Source organism: Penicillium brevicompactum, assembly GCF_028827555.1.
Source record: "Penicillium brevicompactum strain IBT 35665 chromosome Unknown utg000009l_segment0_segment0, whole genome shotgun sequence".
Lineage (NCBI taxonomy): Eukaryota > Fungi > Ascomycota > Eurotiomycetes > Eurotiales > Aspergillaceae > Penicillium > Penicillium brevicompactum.
Window position 1 is genome coordinate 792,446 of NW_026623212.1, and position 17,978 is coordinate 810,423.

Below are 17,978 nucleotides of genomic sequence, written 5' to 3' on the forward strand. Positions count from 1 at the left end.
TTTCTGTCCATGGATGGTTCCACGAAGTACGTAAGCTTGATATTGGGTTGAGGGAAAGCGGCCCGGAGCTGGTAAAAGGATACAAGATACAATCAAAGCGAGATTAGTATCTAAGGACTTGTGAGGTTGTTGCCAACTAAGGTCCTTCTGGGGGCTTTTACACCATGTTGTTTTGTTTTGTTTGTTTGCTCTGTTTGTTCTTCTGAGGGGCGCCTTGTTTGAACCGCAGGCTGGTCAACTCCCCACCTACAGTACCAGCATCACTATAGTTATAGCGAGCTGGGTACGGAGTACAGTACTTGACAGTCGATTCCAAAGTTGATCGGTCTATTAGCTGAACAATACGTTTGAAAGAAGTAGAAAAAAAACTTCTTTCATTCAAAGATACCATCTACTGTAACAATCACTTTCAATCAGCGATCACCACTTGGGCAGGCGAGTCTCTGGCTAGAGAGATACTCATAGTCAGCCATGGCTCCCTGAACCCATTGCTGCAATCTCGTCGCGATCAAATCCCCAAACTCAACCCTCCATTTGACAACTTCGTCCTCGATTGAGAGCCCGCGAGATGTTTTGCCCGGCGTGATGCCCGACGAGGCCATTAAAGTTGCGCGGGTGTGTTTCCGAACAGGGTTCTCGTGATCTTGGGTCGATTTTTCCTGGTCGGCGGCCTCCCATTCATACTTGACTTTGGAGGGATCTAAGCCCACGAGGTCACAGAAGTGGCGCGACAATTCAGGGTGATCGACTATGTCATCTGCATCGAGAACAATGGGCGATTTCTGTCCCTCCCACGCAGCGACATACCAGTCATACAGCTTGCGCGTCCAGCGTAGGGTGCAGATTGCCGCTATGTCATTTGTCATGCTCTCTACTTTCTGTTTGTCTCCGCCCTCGAAGGACAGCATGACCCGATAGTAGGACGGGAACGCCAGGGCCGGGTGCCGGATGAGGAACGCGGGCAAACATCGCAGTAACACTCCGTCTGGCAGGACGGTCTCGTTTCCCGGAACGCCTACAGCCCATGGGCTGGACTGGGAGTCGCCGATGTTCACCTTCGATGAAGCATGGGCCTGCCATCGCCCATGGACGAAGTTCGCCTGCACCTGTGGGCAGATCAGGAATGACGCATGCTCTTTGATCACCGCCCGCTTTCCGTCGGCCTCAGCCGAATCAACGAGACTCTGGAAGTTGTCGTAACAAGACTGAAACTTCTGCCACGTAGCCGCTGTCTCCGAGTCTGTCCATTGCTCAGGGAGTCGATCAAGCAGCCTCGCGCGGCGAATGTGTCCCAGGGCCGGAAGGAATAATTGGCCGCTACTTTCCTCCGTAACGATATTCGGTTGCTCTGGCAATGAGAGGATACGCACAAGGAGGTTCGATGCAGAACGCGGGTACGTAATGATCAAAAGTGGTGGCTTGCTTGCTATGGCCATGGTGGAAAATTTCTTGCTCTGTGCAGCAGACCGGAGAAAAACAATTGCGCCGGAAGGATGCTCGTGGCTGGCTGAGTCCTGATCGATAAACCACTGCTAGTAAATCTCAACAGATGGTCTTGTGATCCTTCCATGGGAGATCCTTGCAATATATGCTGATGAGACGCAGCCAAGGCCTCCCTCCACTTGCCTGCAGCCACCTCCATCACCCTGCAGGCCATAGATCTATTTTGTGTGACTCTGCACACATATGCACTACACCGCATCTGCCGATCCTTTCGAGAATGCCGAGAAAAAGACACTTGGGGCAAAGAAATTGGTCTCACTTGCAGAGCGGAATGTCTTGGTGCGACAATGTACGTACCTTATCGGTGCCTTGCTGCACGAATGCTGAATGCGGAATTGATGAGTTCCATTAGGAACACCTGGGTGGACAACAAGCGGTCAGCACAATATCATACAGTGGTAGGCAAGGCCACTGTCCCGGAGAGATATAGCAATCTTGCCTGCCCGCATCAAGTGACAGCCTAGCACGCCATTCCAGCATCGATTTCGTGTCCCTGATACTCTGCAAACATGGGAAGTGACGATAGGTATCAAGTAGCCCTCATCGGGCTCGGTTCGCGGGGCTACAAGACTTGGTTTGAATGCCTACGCGAGAGCTCCTCAATTTCCATCTCCGCTGTATGCGATAGCAAGCCAGCCACGCTCGACACCTTTGCTGCTCGTCACCCCAATATTCCCACCTATTCGTCTCTTGAATCACTACTTCAAGTCCGGAAGCCGGACTTCGCCATTGTCAGCGTCCCCAACCGCCTACACGCGGACTGCATTAGGCAACTCGCCGCGGCCGGTGTCCCAGTTCTGAAGGAGAAGCCTGTTGCCAACTCTGAGGCTGATTTTGAGGAGCTATGTCGTTCCAACACCACCATCGGCGTGGTTTTCCAGCGCCGGTGGCAGGCGCGCTACATCCATCTGAAGAGCTTCCTCCCTCTCGTCGGGCGTATCCTCTCTGTGCGCGCCACCTTAGCCGGTCAGTATGACCCGCCGCAGAATGGCTGGCGCGTTTTGGATAACGTGGGCACCTTTCACGATCTCGGAGTTCATATGCTAGATATCTTGGTCTGGCTCTTTGGACGACCGTCCAGTGTGCTAGGCCTTCGCGTTGAAGACGGCCCGCCACAGGCGCGAGACCGCGAGTCGCACTCCTCTATAAGATGGGACGCCTCCGGTATCGTCGGCCATCTCTACGTCTCGGAAGTCTCGCTGGGCAAGGAAGAGAGGCTTCTCGTACGCGGCACGAACGGCTCGCTGCACCTCGACGGCGAAAGCCTTATCCACCGCGATGTCCAGGGCCGACAGACCTTCCACATGGCCATTCAGTCGCACAAAAGCGACGCCATTCAGGCCATGTGCCAGGACTTCGGCGACTATGTCAAAGGTCGTGCGGAACATTTTTCTACGTCGATTACCCGGATGGCAGATACGGTAGCAGCGGTGAATGCCATTGACATCTCCTTCAAGTCGCACAAGCTGCAGTACCTAGATCCCATTCCCGCATCTTCCGAGATGAATGGCCATCACGACGACCTGGTGCAGCACCGGTTCGAGCTCAACACTGGCAGCAAGATGCCAGCGGTAGGTCTGGGAACCCGCAAGCCCAAGAAGCCAAGACAGACCTATGAGGCCGTCAAGGCTGCGCTGGCCGTGGGATATCGACACATCGACTCTGCGTCCCGGTATAACAACGAGGACCAGGTGGGTGACGCCGTGCGGGATTCGGGGATTCCGCGCGAGGAAATCTGGATCACCACCAAGATTGACAATGCCTCGCAACATCTCGTGGCGGAGTCAGTAGACAAGTCGCTGGCCTCTCTAGGACTTGGCTATGTTGATCTTCTTCTTATGCACTGGCCCATTGCTGTATCGCCCGATGATGCCTCTGCCGCGATGCCGGGCTGGACCTTCACAGATACCTGGCAGGAGATGCAGCGCGCAGTCGCCTCCGGCCGCGTGCGCAATATCGGTGTATCCAACTTCGGCATCAGAAACCTGAAAACGCTGCTAGCTCATCCAGCATGCCATGTGGTTCCAGCTGTGAACCAGATTGAGGTATGTGGCTCCTTAGTTCTTGATATCTCAATTTTTTTACCTTCAGCTAACTGTGTTTTTTCTTTAGCTGCACCCCTGCTGTCCATCCAACGGCTTGGTGGAATTCTGCCGGCAACAGGGAATTCATTGTACAGCGTATTCTCCACTGGCATTTGGGTTGCCCGAACTACATGATAGCACGGAGCTAGCCAAGCTGTGCAAACTTACGTCCAAGACACCTCAGCAAATCCTGTATGCACCTCTTCCATCCCCATCGACTCAGTTTGGCGGTAATTTCTAACAAATTCTAGCATCATGTGGGGTCTCCAGCGGGGGACCAGCGTTATTCCTAAAAGTGTGACGCCAGAGCGCATAGCCGCCAACTTTGACCTGACCGGATGGACCTTGAAGCCGATCGAGCATCGTATGCTGAGCCAGCTGGAAGCCAGGTGCAGAGTCTATCCGGATGACTGGCTGCCGGGGCAAGCCTTTTGGGAGGAGGATAACTAGACTTCCGCAACAAGCCCAAATTCCCAGCCCAGTTTTCCCCTTGGCTCGGGTTTGTTGGGGGGGGCCCACCAAAGCCCCAAATCATACAAATATGTCAATTCTTGGCAGATACACAAGTGATGCGGATTTCTCTAGCGGGTATCTTGGGGTGTCCAATTTACCTCTATCCACCTAGGACGGAGTAATCCGTACTCCTATAATCAAGGAGATAAAATCTCGGAATGAGCAGGTCCACGGCTGAGATAGACTACAAGGAGATAGATCGTACATCAAACCTGCATATGCACATGCATCTTAATACGGAGTACATATGTGACCCTTTGAGGATCCTTGAAAGTTTTTTAGTGCCCAGGTGTGTTATGCAGGTGCCTCCCGCTTGTGGAACTATGTACGATCGTGCATGCATAGGTAATACACATTGCCCAGTCAATCTCATCAAAAGCAGCCCTAGAGTACTCCGTAGCCCAGCGCCCAGTATGGGTTGCCCAAGGTCCGGGCCCAATCCAACCCAGCCCAATGCGGACACCCAAGGACAACCGAGACAGTAAAACACGGTTCTAGCGAACAATTTGTCTTATGGCCTTGATTTAATATATCCTGTTTCCTCCGTTACTGAAACTGGCCCTTTAAAATAGCCCTGGACGTCAATCTGACGCCTATTCCCCCCCAGGGCTGTAATTTTGGAACCCAACCTTGGAAGCTTCCAGGGTTGCAACCAGGCGTGTACCTGGGTGTAAGGTAATCAAATAGATTTCCAAGGTTGAACTTCGAGATTTGAAATTTGAGAATCCCCCCTAAAAAGATGCGCGGCAGAGTGTGCCTCCGGGAAACTGATCTTGCGGGACTATAAAACGAGCTTCGCACTGGGAACTTGATATATTGATTGATTGGAATTGGTTCAATTGACGAGATCTCATCATGATTGCTTCAAATTCAAAGCACCACAACAGTCGGATACTCTCCTTTAAGTTGCACACCTAGATAGAGAACACCCTTCACCCTACTTTCTTTTCCTAGAGAGCCCACTCCTCGTCCCACCACTGAGAGAAAGATTGCAGCCTCTCGGTGCGCACTCTGGCCATCCGTCGGCCGGTTTTCGTCTTCATAAGGCCCTCCAGATTCATCAGCTTCTCCTCAATATGCTCACGGGAGAGTTGCATGCTGGATTGAGGCATCTTTGCTCCGCCAAACGTGAACACTCGTCCAATACCAACCGCCCCAATCGCATCAAGTCGGTCTGCATCTTGCACGATACCGAGCTCTGGATTTTCACTCAGCACCTGTCGCGTCTGCTCCGGGTTGCGCTTCTCGGTCGAGTACGAGACATGGTTGACGACCGTGATAATGCGCGCTGACAGATCGGGTCCGACATTCGCGCGAGCGAGTATCTCCGCCAACTTCGATGCATCATCGTCGTTGTTTGTGTATTTCTTGTCAGTCACATCGTGGAGAAGCCTGCAAGTGGGAGATCAGCCAGGCCGGTTTCCGGTGAATAGAGAGGGGAGGGCATTCTCACGCTGCGAGAAGCACCACGGTGGGATCTTGAGCCTCCGGCTCCGCCGTGAGGATAGACTGGGAGAGTGCAGTTACACGGAGGATATGCTCGAAGTTATGTGAGGCGTCATATGCTGCCATATGCTCTTCCACTGATGTAGCTACCGACTGGAAGACCTCATCCGGGGGAGGGTAAATTGGACGCGAGTGGCCTTCAGAATTGTCGATAGTGAGGGCATGGCGATGTAGGGTGAGCTGAAAAATCTGCGCAGAAACGAGGGCTGTACTCGGGTCCTTTCAATCTCTATCCTGCAGCTGACGTAGCCAGTGTGACAGATAGACCCTAGGAACCCAGCTCTCCTTACTCCATACGGAGTACAGCTATACACCGACTTTTTTTCTTTCTTTTCTTTTTCTTCTCTACACCCCACTTTACAACCGCAGCTCAAAAGTTTCCTCCTTGCATCTACGGAGTACGGAGTACATACTCCGTAGTAAGATGATCAAAGAGGGCTGAAAAGCAAGCCCATGGAAGGAATCGCATGCCCGCCAGCGATACGTTGGGTCAATTCTATCCACTATGGAAGTCCTCAAGCAGCATCTTTACGCCCTTGAGGCGCCATCGCGTCCTCGATCGGTGCCCATGCAAGTCCTCGCCGTCGGGCCTTCGCGATCTGGTACAGGCTCACTGCGAGCGGCGCTACAGCAGCTCGGCTATAACCACTGCTACCACGGGTTTGACATCGTCAACCATCCCGAAGACGACGTCGTCTGGCATCAGCTACGACTTAAACGAGAGCGCACTGGTACTCTGACGGCCGCTGATTTTGATGCTGTGATTGGACACTGCGCCGCCATCACCGACCACGCTGCGGCGGCATTTGCGCCAGAGCTCATTGCGGCGTACCCAGAGGCCAAAGTGATTCTCAATATCCGCCAGGATATGGATGCGTGGCATCGCAGCGTCATGGAGACTCTGATGCCGCTGCACGAAAGTTGGAAGTTCTGGTTTCGTAGCTGGTTCTGTGCTGAGCTTTTTTGGATGCAAGAGAGCTTTCTCAGGGGCAACTGGAACGCCTTTTACCGCGGCAGCTTCGAGAAGAATTCCCGTCAAGTCTTGGTGGAGCACAGCCAGCGTATTAGAAGCCTCGTGCCGCCGGAGCGGCTGCTAGAGTGGGATGTCCACCATGGATGGGAGCCGCTGTGCCGGTTTCTTGACAAGCCGGTGCCTTCGACGCCATTTCCCACATTGCATACCGTTCGTCGGTATAAGCAGCTATTCAAAGAACGCATTGAGCATGCGGACCGCAATATCACCCTGTGCATCGCAGTTATGGTGGGCTTGATAGTCCTGTGGGCGATGGTGCTCAGGTAAAAGGGTGGTTGCTAGAAAGGTGCATGGCGCCTACGGGTTGGAAATTGGTTTGGATATCTTTGTTGAGGTCAAATACACTATAGTTGGTATGATCATACCTGATAATGCCTGATTTTAGTCAAAAAGCATTGGACGCATGGTACCTGAATTACTAGCACACCCGCCATAATCATCAATGTACCATCATCTTCCTTTTTCTCACCTTACTCCCTTCGCACTCTTCTTCCCAGCTCTTGTAGTCTTGCTTCCATCACTGCTGCAGCCTGGTCTCGAGATAAACCCTACAGTACTGTGTCGCTGTACAGCTGTTGAGTCTGACCCCGTCGCCGTAGCTGCTGCTCTATTGAGATTACGCCTGGAATGAAGCTCATCGCCGAGATCCACATGGATTTGCCTTTTTGGCCAGTTTGAACAGGTTCACTATTCCAATCGCCGATTATAATACTTGGCATGCAGTGATGTAAGAAGCGGTCTGGAATTGGGGCATCATCGGGCATCGCTATTTCGTACACAGCAGTTTTCTTGCTTTTTCTTTTTCTTTTTCTCATTATATCCACATGGGTCGTCGGCTCTCGCCTAAGGGTCACATACATAATATCTCCTTGCATATCGGTATATGTATGTACTCCGTACGGAGTAGGTCGATCTTTGTTAATCATGCACGAGAGCAATAAATCCGATCGGGGATGTGCTCCATCCAACACGATCAAAATGGATCTGATAGCTCAATTCTGGGGGAACTGTAAGACAACTTCACCCACCCATTGATTTATTCTCTTGAAGACACAAATTCTCTGATCACACCACACCATGCCTCTGGCTGCCGCAGAGTCCATTACTCTTCCCCGTCCCCCAACGGGGAACCTTACGGCCATTCTGCGGCTAGCGTGGGCGGTTGTTCTCGCTAGTTATACGGGCTGGCGCGATGTGATGATATTGGACACGGCGTGCCACCCAGATGAACGTATCGTCTCGGTGAAGATCCCCTTGTCGAGAGCTACCACCATAGAGGCGGCTTTAAAGCAGGCCATGCAAAGCTCAAATGGGAACGAGCTCGCAGAATCCCTACTGGTGGTTCACGATATACATAGCCAGCACGATCTGTCATGGCCATCACGAGAGCACTATTCAACCGCCGTGCTCTGCGATATCCAACATCACACAGTCACTATCCACGCCGCTCTAGACGGTGCCGTCTGGCTTCCCGGAACGACACATATGATGCTGTGCCAATACCGCCACCTCGTGCATCAAATCTCTACCTCGGTTACGATATCTATAGCTGACTTGAATGGTATCAGCCCCGAAGGACTGGGCCAGCTCGCCAATTGGAACAGCCAGGGCCTGTCGGCGTCATCGTCTAAGCTGGGCTGGCCATTGATCCAACAACGGTGCCGGGAGCAGCCGCAGGCCTTGGCTATTGACGCCTGGGACGGCCGTCTGACCTATGCGCAGCTGGAGCAACATGTCACGGCGGCGGCTGCACGACTCCAGGCGGCGGGTGTGCAAGCAGAGCAATTTACCGCGCTGCTGCTGGATAAATCCCTAGTCACAACAGTGGTCTTGCTAGGCGTGATGAAAGCTGGAGGCGCCTTTCTGTTACTAGACGCAACCCATCCCCCGCGCCGACTACGCACCATGTGCCAGAGAATCGGGGCCAAGCTGGTAGTGGCATCCGCGCAGCATGCTGATGTCGCCGCACAGCTCGGGGTCCCAGTGCTCTCCGCAGAGCTGGTGTCGTCTCCAGATATGCCCCCAGAGGCGGCTACGTACCAAACACCTTCGGTAGAGCCACAGCACGCGCTATACGCCGGTTTCACATCGGGCAGTACTGGTGAGCCTAAAGGCTTTGTGATCACACAGGCGGCCTTTAGCAGCGGGCTAGAGGCCTACCGCCACAGCGTGGGGTTAGATCAACATTCGCGCGTCTTTCAGTTTGCCTCATACGCCTTTGTGGTTAGCATAACAAGCCAGCTGGCGCCACTCACATGCGGCGCTTGTCTATGTGTTCCGAGCCAGGAGCAGCTAGAGAACAATCTTGCGGGTGCTATTCACGCGCAAAAAGCCACCTGGATAGCACTCACGCCATCGGTGGCGCGTACGCTAGACCCTGATATAGTTCCAACACTTAAGACGATGGTTTTGGTAGGCGAGGGTGTGTGTCAGGCGGATCTGCACCAGTGGCGCCAGCTCACCCTGTACTCGCTCTACGGGCAGTCAGAGCACGCCAAGGGGACACTAGTGGCCCATCAGGTCGATGGTGCAGACCCCAGTAATTTAGGTCGTCCCTTCTGCGGTCGTGGATGGGTGGTCGACCGCAACGACCCGCTTCGACTGGTGCCTGTTGGTGCAGAGGGTGAGCTGGTGCTGGAAAGCCCCTGTCTGAGCCGCGGATATCTTGATGCCAGCGAGACCCAGGCCGCATTCTTCGCCAATCCGCCGTGGCTGCTGTCGGTCCGCCCCCATACGCAGGGCCGGTTCTTCCGTACGGGGGATCTGGTACGTCAGCACCCGCGTGATGGCTCGTTCCACCTTTTGGGGCGTAAGGGTACAAGGGTGAAGATCCGCGGCCAACGTGTGGAGCTGGGCGAGGTGGAGCACCAGCTAAGCCAGCTGCTGTCCACGGCCCGCACCGTGGTAACGGACATCATCTGCGCGGCGGACGATATCAATGGAAAGACGCCTATGCTGCTTGCCTTTGTGCAGCTCCAGCCATCTTCCAGCGCCGGAGATAGGGACAGCAGATGTAGTCTGCTCCCTCCAACACACGCATTTCGCCATTTGGCCACACAAGCGCGATGGCAACTCCAGAAGATTCTGCCCAGCTTTATGATTCCTGCAGCTATAGTTGAGGTTTCGAGTATACCGCGGACGGCCACTGGGAAAATACATCGCGGCCAACTACGCGAATGTGCTGCGGCCTGCACCCGTCAACAGTTGCTCGAGTACATAGTGCACCAGGTTGCACACCGGGATGCAGAATCGCGCCCTGAGACGATTCTACAGCAGCTTTGCGCGCAAGTGCTGGGCTGCGCAGCCGGCGATATCGGACTAGACAATAGCTTCATCGACCTTGGCGGCCACTCTCTAAGTGCACGTCAGATAGTGACACTTGCCCGGGCACAAGGCCTCACAGTCTCCCTGGCGCATCTTCTACAACAGTGGCCTCTGGCGGAGGTGGCCAAGCAGACAACAACGGCCTCGCAAGCAGTATCAGATCTGTCCGAGCTGAATTCAGATACTTTTGCACCGTTGCGCGATAGCTTCCTCGCAGATTTGCCCCCATCTCTGGACCGCGATAATATACAGGACGTCTACCCATCCCTTGAGCTGCAGGCTGCATATGCAACGGGTCAGGTCGTCGACTGTTTTCCTTTGCATCTCACCGGCCCTGTCGATGTGGCGCGACTACAGTACGCCTGTCAGGCTCTAGTCGAACAGCACGCTATTCTGCGCACTGTCTTCCACAAATTCCAGAGGAAGGTAGTGCAGGTTGTTCTGCGCCGTCTGCCAGTCTCGTTCACGGTGCACCAATGCAAAAGCGCCGCAGATGCTAATCGCTGGACCGAGGCCTTTGGGGTGAAGGAGATGGCCAAGCGCTATGATATCACCCAGCCGATCATTGGATTTGTCCTTGTGCAGGCGCTTCGGGACCAACACCATATTCTCCTCATGCGGCTCTCCCACGGGCAGTATGATGCACTATGTCTACGTCCACTGATCCACGGGCTATGGAATGCGTACCGGAACGAGTCCATCCCGCGGCACAGTGAGTATAAGACTCATGTCCAGCGATGTTTCAAGCGGCGCACAACACACGCATACACCATCTGGCGTGAGATCTTAGAAGCGGCGCCGCTACCTGTGTTACCACTGACGCCGCCACTGAGCGAAAACAGCGATGCCACGCTGGCTGTGTTCGAGCGAGCGTTACCCGAAGTAAATCCGTTGCCAGGAACCACGCAGGCCAGTATGATCAAGACAGCCTGGCTGGAGACGTTGTGGAAGGAGACAGGCCGCAAAGATGTGGTGTTTGGCCAATTTGTGCAAGCCTGGACTGGCACGGAGAAAGTGATGGGCCCCTGTATGAACGTCATCCCCGTCCGTGTAAAAGCTCGCCCAGAGTGGACACGGCGCCAGCTCCTGCAGGCGATTCAGTCGCAGCATGCCCATACCAGCGACGTCGATGCCCTGGGTTGGCAGGATATCTCCGCCAACTGTACTGACTGGCCCGGGGACACATGGCCAGACTCGGTCGTGCTGCACCAGAATTTCGACCGTCATATCGAGATGCGCGTCGACGAGGACCTAGTCTGTCGCAAGACCATGCCGATACTGTCCTCGTGGCCTGTGTTTCCAGTCCTCCTGGTGACGCATCCAGGGAAGGGGAAGCTGGATGCACTGTTACTGATTTCCACCAAGTTCGGCGTCCAGCAAGATGCTGATCGCATGTTGGATCATTTTGCCGCGGCGCTGCGTCAGCTGGAAGAGGACCCCGATGGTCGCATGCTGTCAAATGCTGAGCATGTAGATGTAGATCCACGGAGATCAATTGGAGCAACACCCATATCAAATCGTCAAAAAGCAACCCCTTTGATCCCATCGCCAAGTCAAACCATCGCGACAGCCTAAGTCCTTGACTATTCCCAGTCTTTGAGATCCTACTCGGGCTCGTGTTGTTGGGCTTTATGGAACAGGGAAATATCATGCCAGGAGAGCTTAATTTTGACTCTGTTCCAATTGAGCTTTTCCACGTTGCCTTTTGTCTGCTAGTGTTGAGTTGAGCATTGAGATATCCTTCTTCGTTAGAAATGAGGGGTGGGCTTTCTGAGGTTCAGCGCAAACAAACGTGCATACCCGTGGACGTATGCGGTCGATGTTAGCTTGAATCCCGAGGTATACGGTTACGAGACCCTACGACAATGCGACAGACCTCGAGAATAGCCCGGAGTAATCGAGAGTAAAGTTGTGAACATAATTTCATACTGCGTTTGTAACATCGATACACGGACCAAAGAACCATACCACTGCTATGAGACAAAACTGCAAGAAAGAAGAAAACAACATGATATTGCAAATATCCAAACCCCGGACCCGTCTCAACATTTCACGGGCCCTCTCTATTTCATCGTGCTACTTCATATGACTATACGTAGCCACGCAACGAAGCTCTGAGCCACCACTCCACTTCGCGCGTGTGTCCCGAAAGACACTGGAAATCGAATCCGCGATCCTACAAATATAGGTGTACACGGAATTTATATTGTCGATGCGATTCCATGCCAAGATAAGAGAGAAACCTCTTAAGTGGAGTGGGGCTTGCTGGCAGCCTCGGCCTGAGCGCGGAGGTTGGAGGAGGTACCGGAGCTGGAGAAGAAACGGCCAACCACGGGCTGGAGGAAGGAGTGGAAGACAATTTGGGCACCGCTGGAAAATTGGTTAGTCACGTAGGTCTTGGGCTGAAACTGGAGAAGCGACATACTTGGTCTGGGGAAGGGCCATCCACATGATCAGGACGAACTTGAAGATGTAGTAGAAGGCTGTGGTCACGTCAGTAAATAATCAAGCTTGGTTTCGAATCGGGATGACGTACGGAACCAGTAGGCGGCGCTGATGGCGCTCTCAACAACAGTCAGGAAGGCGAAGACAACCCAGTACTAAGTCAGATGTTAGTGTCAGTCGCTGTCAAACGTGTCACGTGCACGGCGGTGCGCCGGTCATCTCATGCATCCGCGAGATTGCGACGCAGTTGATGATAGAATTATGGGAACATACAGTGAGCCACTAGAGAGATAATGAGTTAGCGAATTCGACACTGAGCAAATGAGGGGTATAAGGGCAAAATTCTTACCTGGGTGTCATCCTGAGTGTTGGAGGTGAACAGGGCCTGGAGGGAGTAGTAACCGGGGAGAAGGAAACCGGCAAAGTTGACAAGGAACTCTCCGGCAATGTTGAAGAAGACAAGGAAGAAGTAGATGCCAACAAGACCAAGAATGACATAGACCTTGGGGACATTGGTCTGACGCTCAAGGTTGGCAAGGACAGGGTACTTGGAAAGCTGCGACGAAATCAAATTAGCTCCAGTGTACGACGACAGACATGCTCGGCGTTGGAATCATAGCCAGGAAGCCGAGCGATGCGATCGCGATGCGGTGCTGCTGGTGCACGGCATAGCCGGGTGAGGGCTAGACCTGAGGCCCCAGCGAAACACACAATAGAAACGTACCTCCTTGTCGAGCTGGGCGATGGTGTGCTGAGCACGATCCTGGAAAGAAGCCATTTCTGCTGATTGATGTTTGAGGGATCAAAACAAAAAGCTGTTAGGATGACAATGGAGCGAGGGATGGGAATATGAGAATGCAACTGGAGAGCTGGCAAGCTGAGACAAGAGGCTAGCTTGATCACGTGCTTTCATGACGTATTCGGCAAACCAATGTGAGGTACAAGGACGGTACACAAGACTGCGACGGAGTATAAAGTACATTGTTATTGGTCTAGATGTTTATAGTCGATATCCAGTTGCAAGATGATCGGATCGCATAATATTTTGTACATGATATCTATTTAAAGCTCCTCAGTGTGCGCAGAATATCCATTCTTACCGAGGTCAGCACTCTGTTCAATACCAGAACGTGAAACTGGCCTCAACTCGAATTTTAGGCGTAACGCCCGGCTTCAAACAGATGATAGGTTCGTTGTGTGCAGATACATCGACTCGGGGTTTCTTTGCTTTTTGGGTACTAGTATAGTTGGACGTGACGTATAGGGCTTTGCCCAATACGATAATCAATCATAAATCCAGAAAACTTGTATAAACAGATTTATCTGCTGAAGATTGACTCCGTATTCGTAAATCAAGACTCCATTCCCCATTATTATTTCATCATGAAACCGGAAGCAGTTCTTGGTGGGCCTGTCACCCCTGCAGCACTTGGCCCGTTCTCCAGATTTGATGCATCAATTCCTTTGAGCCTATGCTTATTGAACCATTAGTCAATGTGATAAGTTCTCCATACTCACATTCAACACTGAAGGTTAATGTTAGTTCCTCGTGACATTCACTTCACCCAGATGCTGTGTTCGGTCCTAACACTGTGTTCACCTCCCCCTCGGACCGTAGATAGACACACGTGATTTAACACGTGACTCTTGTGTACATAGGGACCTTGTTTGCTGGCAATTGGCAATTGGCAAATTGAAGAAGTGACGGGATTACCGCAGGTTTTATTGCAGACCTCACCGCTTCATAGCAGATGATGTGATTGGGAAGAAGGTGAGGAGAGTTTCGCAACCTAAGGGTTAGGCTAACTCCCGTTATCAGACCATTCTCCTCTCTCCTCCACAAAAATCCCATGCAGAAACGCCTAAGCTTGTTTGGGCCCGCAGACTCTTCACTCCATTATTCGTGAGCCTCAGAGTCTCCAACAGTCCTCGGTGGACCCTCGAATCGCTGCGATCGGGTTATCCGTGCATACAGAAGGCGGGCCAGTGACCGATGTAACCGATCCGCCTCCCTCCCTTTACTTCTCGATATAAAGACCCTCGTGTACGGCATTTGTGGCATTTGGCTTTTTGCGAGACCCTTTTTGAGATCGTCGTTTAGATACCACGTGTGGGACGATCACATTATACTCGACCCTGATCCTCGATTGCTTTTCCGACTCCCGAGTCACAACTAAATAACACGTCCACATACCTTCTCAATGCGGCCTCAGTGAGTCAATACACCCCTTGTTCTGTTCAATGGCTTGTTCTAACAGTGAATCTCTTTATTCAGACGCGAATACCATATCGTTGTGCTAGGAGCTGGTAAGCATAGGCCTCGGTCCGGACAAGTTTACGTGGAGCAATGGGCTGACTGGAGATCTTCCTTTGCGCGATAACAGGCGGTGTTGGAAAGAGTTGCTTAACAGGTCTGTCAGAACCGTTTCTACCTAGACTATGAGCTCCGAGAGCTAACCGACTTTTACAACCTCCAGCCCAATTCGTTCAAAATGTTTGGATTGAAAGCTACGACCCAACGATCGAAGACTCATATCGGAAACAAATCGAGGTAGACGTAAGTTGTCTGTCAGCAATGGGGTATTCACAGCCATTAACCGAGCTTCACAGGGGCGACAATGCATACTGGAAATGTGAGTCCGTTGGTGACTGATCTATGGCACGACACTAAACACCGACAATCTACAGCCTTGATACCGCAGGCACGGAACAATTCAGTACGTATCCTTGTCAAAACTGACCTTGAGATCCTAGCTAACATGCCCCCAGCGGCAATGAGGTAAATCTAGATCTCAGCCCGCGATCGAGCCACCGTTCCCACGAGACACCCCCGACTAACCACACCACAGAGAGCTGTACATGAAACAAGGCCAAGGATTCCTCCTAGTCTTCTCGATCACCAGCATGTCCTCTCTCAACGAACTTTCCGAGCTGCGCGAACAAATCATGCGAATCAAAGACGACGAAAACGTACCAATCGTCATAGTAGGCAACAAATCGGATTTGGAAGAAGACCGGGCCGTTCCCCGTGCGCGCGCATTCGGTCTATCTCAAAACTGGGGCAATGCGCCTTACTACGAGACGTCAGCGCGACGCCGCGCAAATGTCAACGAAGTCTTCATCGACCTGTGCCGCCAGATCATCCGCAAGGACTCCGAAGGTTCAAGGAGCAGCAGCGATCCAAGCCGGAAGCGAGAAGGCCCCAACCGTCATGACCGGAAAAGAGATAATCGTCGTCCGAGGAAGCGCGGGCCGTGTGTCATTCTTTGAAGATCTTCGGACTTTTGTTTTCATGCGATACGAACCCCTGCTACCTAACGTCTCCGATGTTTTTCGACATGTCATATATGACTGATGCTATTTCCTGATGATATGTCTCTCATAGAACCATGCTTTGCTGTCACAGATCATGTATCATCCCCGCTGTTTGGACTGTGCTTTTGAGGTCATACGTTGCTTTTCCTTGTTTGGCATACATGAGATTTGGTTGATCCGGACCCCGGAAAACAAAAATACTTTTCACGAATTGGATAAAAGTGCTTTCTTTCTTTTTGGGATTTGCTGTTTCCGCTTGGCCTTGTGCATATTTCGACTCTACCATTTGCATTTTCTCAAGATACGAAGATCAAAATGAACATCGAGCAAGCCAGTTTTTGCATTTTGCTGTTTAATCATGCCCGAGACATCCATATGTCTTTGTTTCACTTGCCACTACATCACATCCGGAACACACCGAATTTGGTTTGAATATCTGGCTCGGACTTGCCACTCAGCGCAGCCGTCAAACCGAGACCCAGCATCTTCCTGGTCTGAGATGGTGGAATGACACCATCGTCCCACAAACGGGCCGAGGAGAAAGTGGCTTCTGACTCACGATCAATACGTTCTTTCAGAGCTGGATCCGCAGATTTGCCAACAGCCTCCATGACAGCAGAGAGTTGCTCAGAGCCCATGACGCCGATCTTAGCATTGGGCCACATGAAGAGAAGACGAGGAGAATAAGCACGACCACTTAAACAAAACAAGTTAGCCAAATCAGAACAGAATCTGCAGGGATTCTGCAAACCGCAGCGAGCACTCACCACATTCCATAATTACCAGCACCAGCACTAGACCCGAAGACAACAGTGAACTTGGGAACATCGGCACAAGCCACAGCCGTCACAAGTTTGGCTCCATTCTTTGCAATGCCGCCCTTCTCGGCATCAGCACCAACCATGAAACCAGAGATGTTCTGCAAGAAAATGAGAGGAATTCGCCGTTGAGCACAGAGCTCAATGAAATGCGCTCCCTTGAGCGAAGACTCCGAGAATAAGATGCCGTTATTAGCAACGATTCCAACGCGATGGCCATGAATGCGCGCAAAGCCCGTTACCAACGTCGAGCCATAATCACGCTTGAATTCAGCAAACTCGCTCCCATCAACAATGCGTGCAATGACCTCGTGCACAGGAATCTGGCGTCGTAGATTCGTACCAACAATGCCGTTCAGCTCGTTGGGATCGTAAAGCGGCTCTTTGACAACGAGTGAGTCCCCATTTCCGTTTTCCAGTTGTAGTGGCGTCTTAGTGGGAGGGTAATTGAGGTTCGCGACGGAACGACGGGCAAGCACAAGAGCATGGGCGTCGTCAACAGCCAAGTAGTCCGTTACACCGGAGATGCTAGAGTGTAGTTGGCCGCCGCCTAGGTCCTCGGCGGAAACCTCCTCGCCAGTGGCGGCCTTGACAAGCGGTGGCCCAGCCAGGAAGATAGTACCCTGATTTTCGACGATGATTGTCTCATCACTCATTGCGGGTACGTAGGCACCACCCGCCGTGCAAGGTCCCATGACCACAGACAGTTGCGGAATACCGAGTGAGCTCATGCGAGCCTGGTTGAAGAAGATGCGGCCGAAGTGGTCACGATCAGGGAAGACATCTGCCTGATGAGGCAAGTTTGCACCACCAGAGTCAACCAGGTAAATGCAAGGTAGGCGATTTTCCTGGGCGATTGCCTGTGCGCGAAGGTGCTTTTTTACAGTGATGGGGTAGTAGGTACCGCCCTTGACGGTACTGTCATTTGCGACAATCATGCAATTGACACCCTCCACGGTTCCAACACCGGTAATGATACCGCCGGCTGGGACATCTTCGCCATCGTAGACACCGTGTCCTGCTAGTGCGGATAGCTCCAAGAAGGAAGTGCCTGGGTCGACTAGAGCAGAGATTCGGTCTCGAGGAAGCATTTTGCCCCGAGCAATGTGCTTCTCACGTGCTTTGTCATTTCCTCCGCGAGCGATCTTCGTATGGAGCTCGTTCATGCGATCTAAGAGCTCTTGCATCTGTTGGTTGTTTTCTTGATATTCTGGTGAGGATGTGTCCACTGCTGTGGGGAGAACGGAGAGGGCGGAGGCATGGTGAGGGTGTGTGTAGCTTGCTACTGATCTAGTTGCGGGACGAGTGATGTTTGAACGGCATAATGGGACACATCTTCGCGGAGCTAGTCGTGATCCCCAGGTCCGAAGGACGAGCGGGGAAGGGGCGCGCATTGCGGGGAGCGTGGAATAGGTGTGGAATGAGTGATGATTATGG

General features: G+C 52.4%; 8 protein-coding genes across 8 annotated transcripts; 4 read left to right on the forward strand and 4 right to left on the reverse strand.

Moving 5' to 3' along the window:
• Positions 1 to 413: 413 nt before the first annotated feature.
• Positions 414 to 1,436, reverse strand: N7506_011747 (uncharacterized protein; the record flags this gene model as incomplete). Its single annotated transcript, XM_056961038.1, has 1 exon — positions 414 to 1,436. One exon carries the CDS (start codon positions 1,434 to 1,436, stop codon positions 414 to 416), a length of 1,023 nt encoding a protein of 340 aa, XP_056805572.1.
• Positions 1,437 to 2,012: 576 nt separating this feature from the next.
• N7506_011748 (Aldo/keto reductase) lies at positions 2,013 to 4,037 on the forward strand (the record flags this gene model as incomplete). Its single annotated transcript, XM_056961039.1, has 3 exons — positions 2,013 to 3,548; positions 3,616 to 3,779; positions 3,839 to 4,037. The coding sequence occupies 3 exons, from the start codon at positions 2,013 to 2,015 to the stop codon at positions 4,035 to 4,037; spliced, it is 1,899 nt and encodes a 632-aa protein (XP_056805573.1).
• A 1,013-nt stretch (positions 4,038 to 5,050) lies between these two features.
• N7506_011749 (HD domain-containing protein) lies at positions 5,051 to 5,672 on the reverse strand (the record flags this gene model as incomplete). Its single annotated transcript, XM_056961040.1, has 2 exons — positions 5,051 to 5,492; positions 5,554 to 5,672. The coding sequence occupies 2 exons, from the start codon at positions 5,670 to 5,672 to the stop codon at positions 5,051 to 5,053; spliced, it is 561 nt and encodes a 186-aa protein (XP_056805574.1).
• A 439-nt stretch (positions 5,673 to 6,111) lies between these two features.
• N7506_011750 (sulfotransferase family protein) lies at positions 6,112 to 6,906 on the forward strand (the record flags this gene model as incomplete). The annotated part of the gene is made up of 1 exon (XM_056961041.1): positions 6,112 to 6,906. The coding sequence occupies one exon, from the start codon at positions 6,112 to 6,114 to the stop codon at positions 6,904 to 6,906; it is 795 nt and encodes a 264-aa protein (XP_056805575.1).
• An 810-nt stretch (positions 6,907 to 7,716) lies between these two features.
• Positions 7,717 to 11,538, forward strand: N7506_011751 (peptide synthetase; the record flags this gene model as incomplete). The annotated part of the gene is made up of 1 exon (XM_056961042.1): positions 7,717 to 11,538. The coding sequence occupies one exon, from the start codon at positions 7,717 to 7,719 to the stop codon at positions 11,536 to 11,538; it is 3,822 nt and encodes a 1,273-aa protein (XP_056805576.1).
• A 671-nt stretch (positions 11,539 to 12,209) lies between these two features.
• On the reverse strand, positions 12,210 to 13,186 carry yop1 (putative membrane biogenesis protein (Yop1); the record flags this gene model as incomplete). Its single annotated transcript, XM_056961043.1, has 6 exons — positions 12,210 to 12,333; positions 12,389 to 12,446; positions 12,500 to 12,563; positions 12,682 to 12,690; positions 12,758 to 12,964; positions 13,133 to 13,186. 6 exons carry the CDS (start codon positions 13,184 to 13,186, stop codon positions 12,210 to 12,212), a joined length of 516 nt encoding a protein of 171 aa, XP_056805577.1.
• Positions 13,187 to 14,609: 1,423 nt separating this feature from the next.
• On the forward strand, positions 14,610 to 15,678 carry N7506_011753 (uncharacterized protein; the record flags this gene model as incomplete). The annotated part of the gene is made up of 8 exons (XM_056961044.1): positions 14,610 to 14,620; positions 14,684 to 14,715; positions 14,793 to 14,819; positions 14,886 to 14,965; positions 15,019 to 15,041; positions 15,097 to 15,125; positions 15,178 to 15,187; positions 15,258 to 15,678. The coding sequence occupies 8 exons, from the start codon at positions 14,610 to 14,612 to the stop codon at positions 15,676 to 15,678; spliced, it is 633 nt and encodes a 210-aa protein (XP_056805578.1).
• A 446-nt stretch (positions 15,679 to 16,124) lies between these two features.
• Positions 16,125 to 17,935, reverse strand: N7506_011754 (putative 3-methylcrotonyl-CoA carboxylase, beta subunit (MccB); the record flags this gene model as incomplete). The annotated part of the gene is made up of 2 exons (XM_056961045.1): positions 16,125 to 16,419; positions 16,491 to 17,935. The coding sequence occupies 2 exons, from the start codon at positions 17,933 to 17,935 to the stop codon at positions 16,125 to 16,127; spliced, it is 1,740 nt and encodes a 579-aa protein (XP_056805579.1).
• Between the last annotated feature and the right edge of the window lie 43 nt (positions 17,936 to 17,978).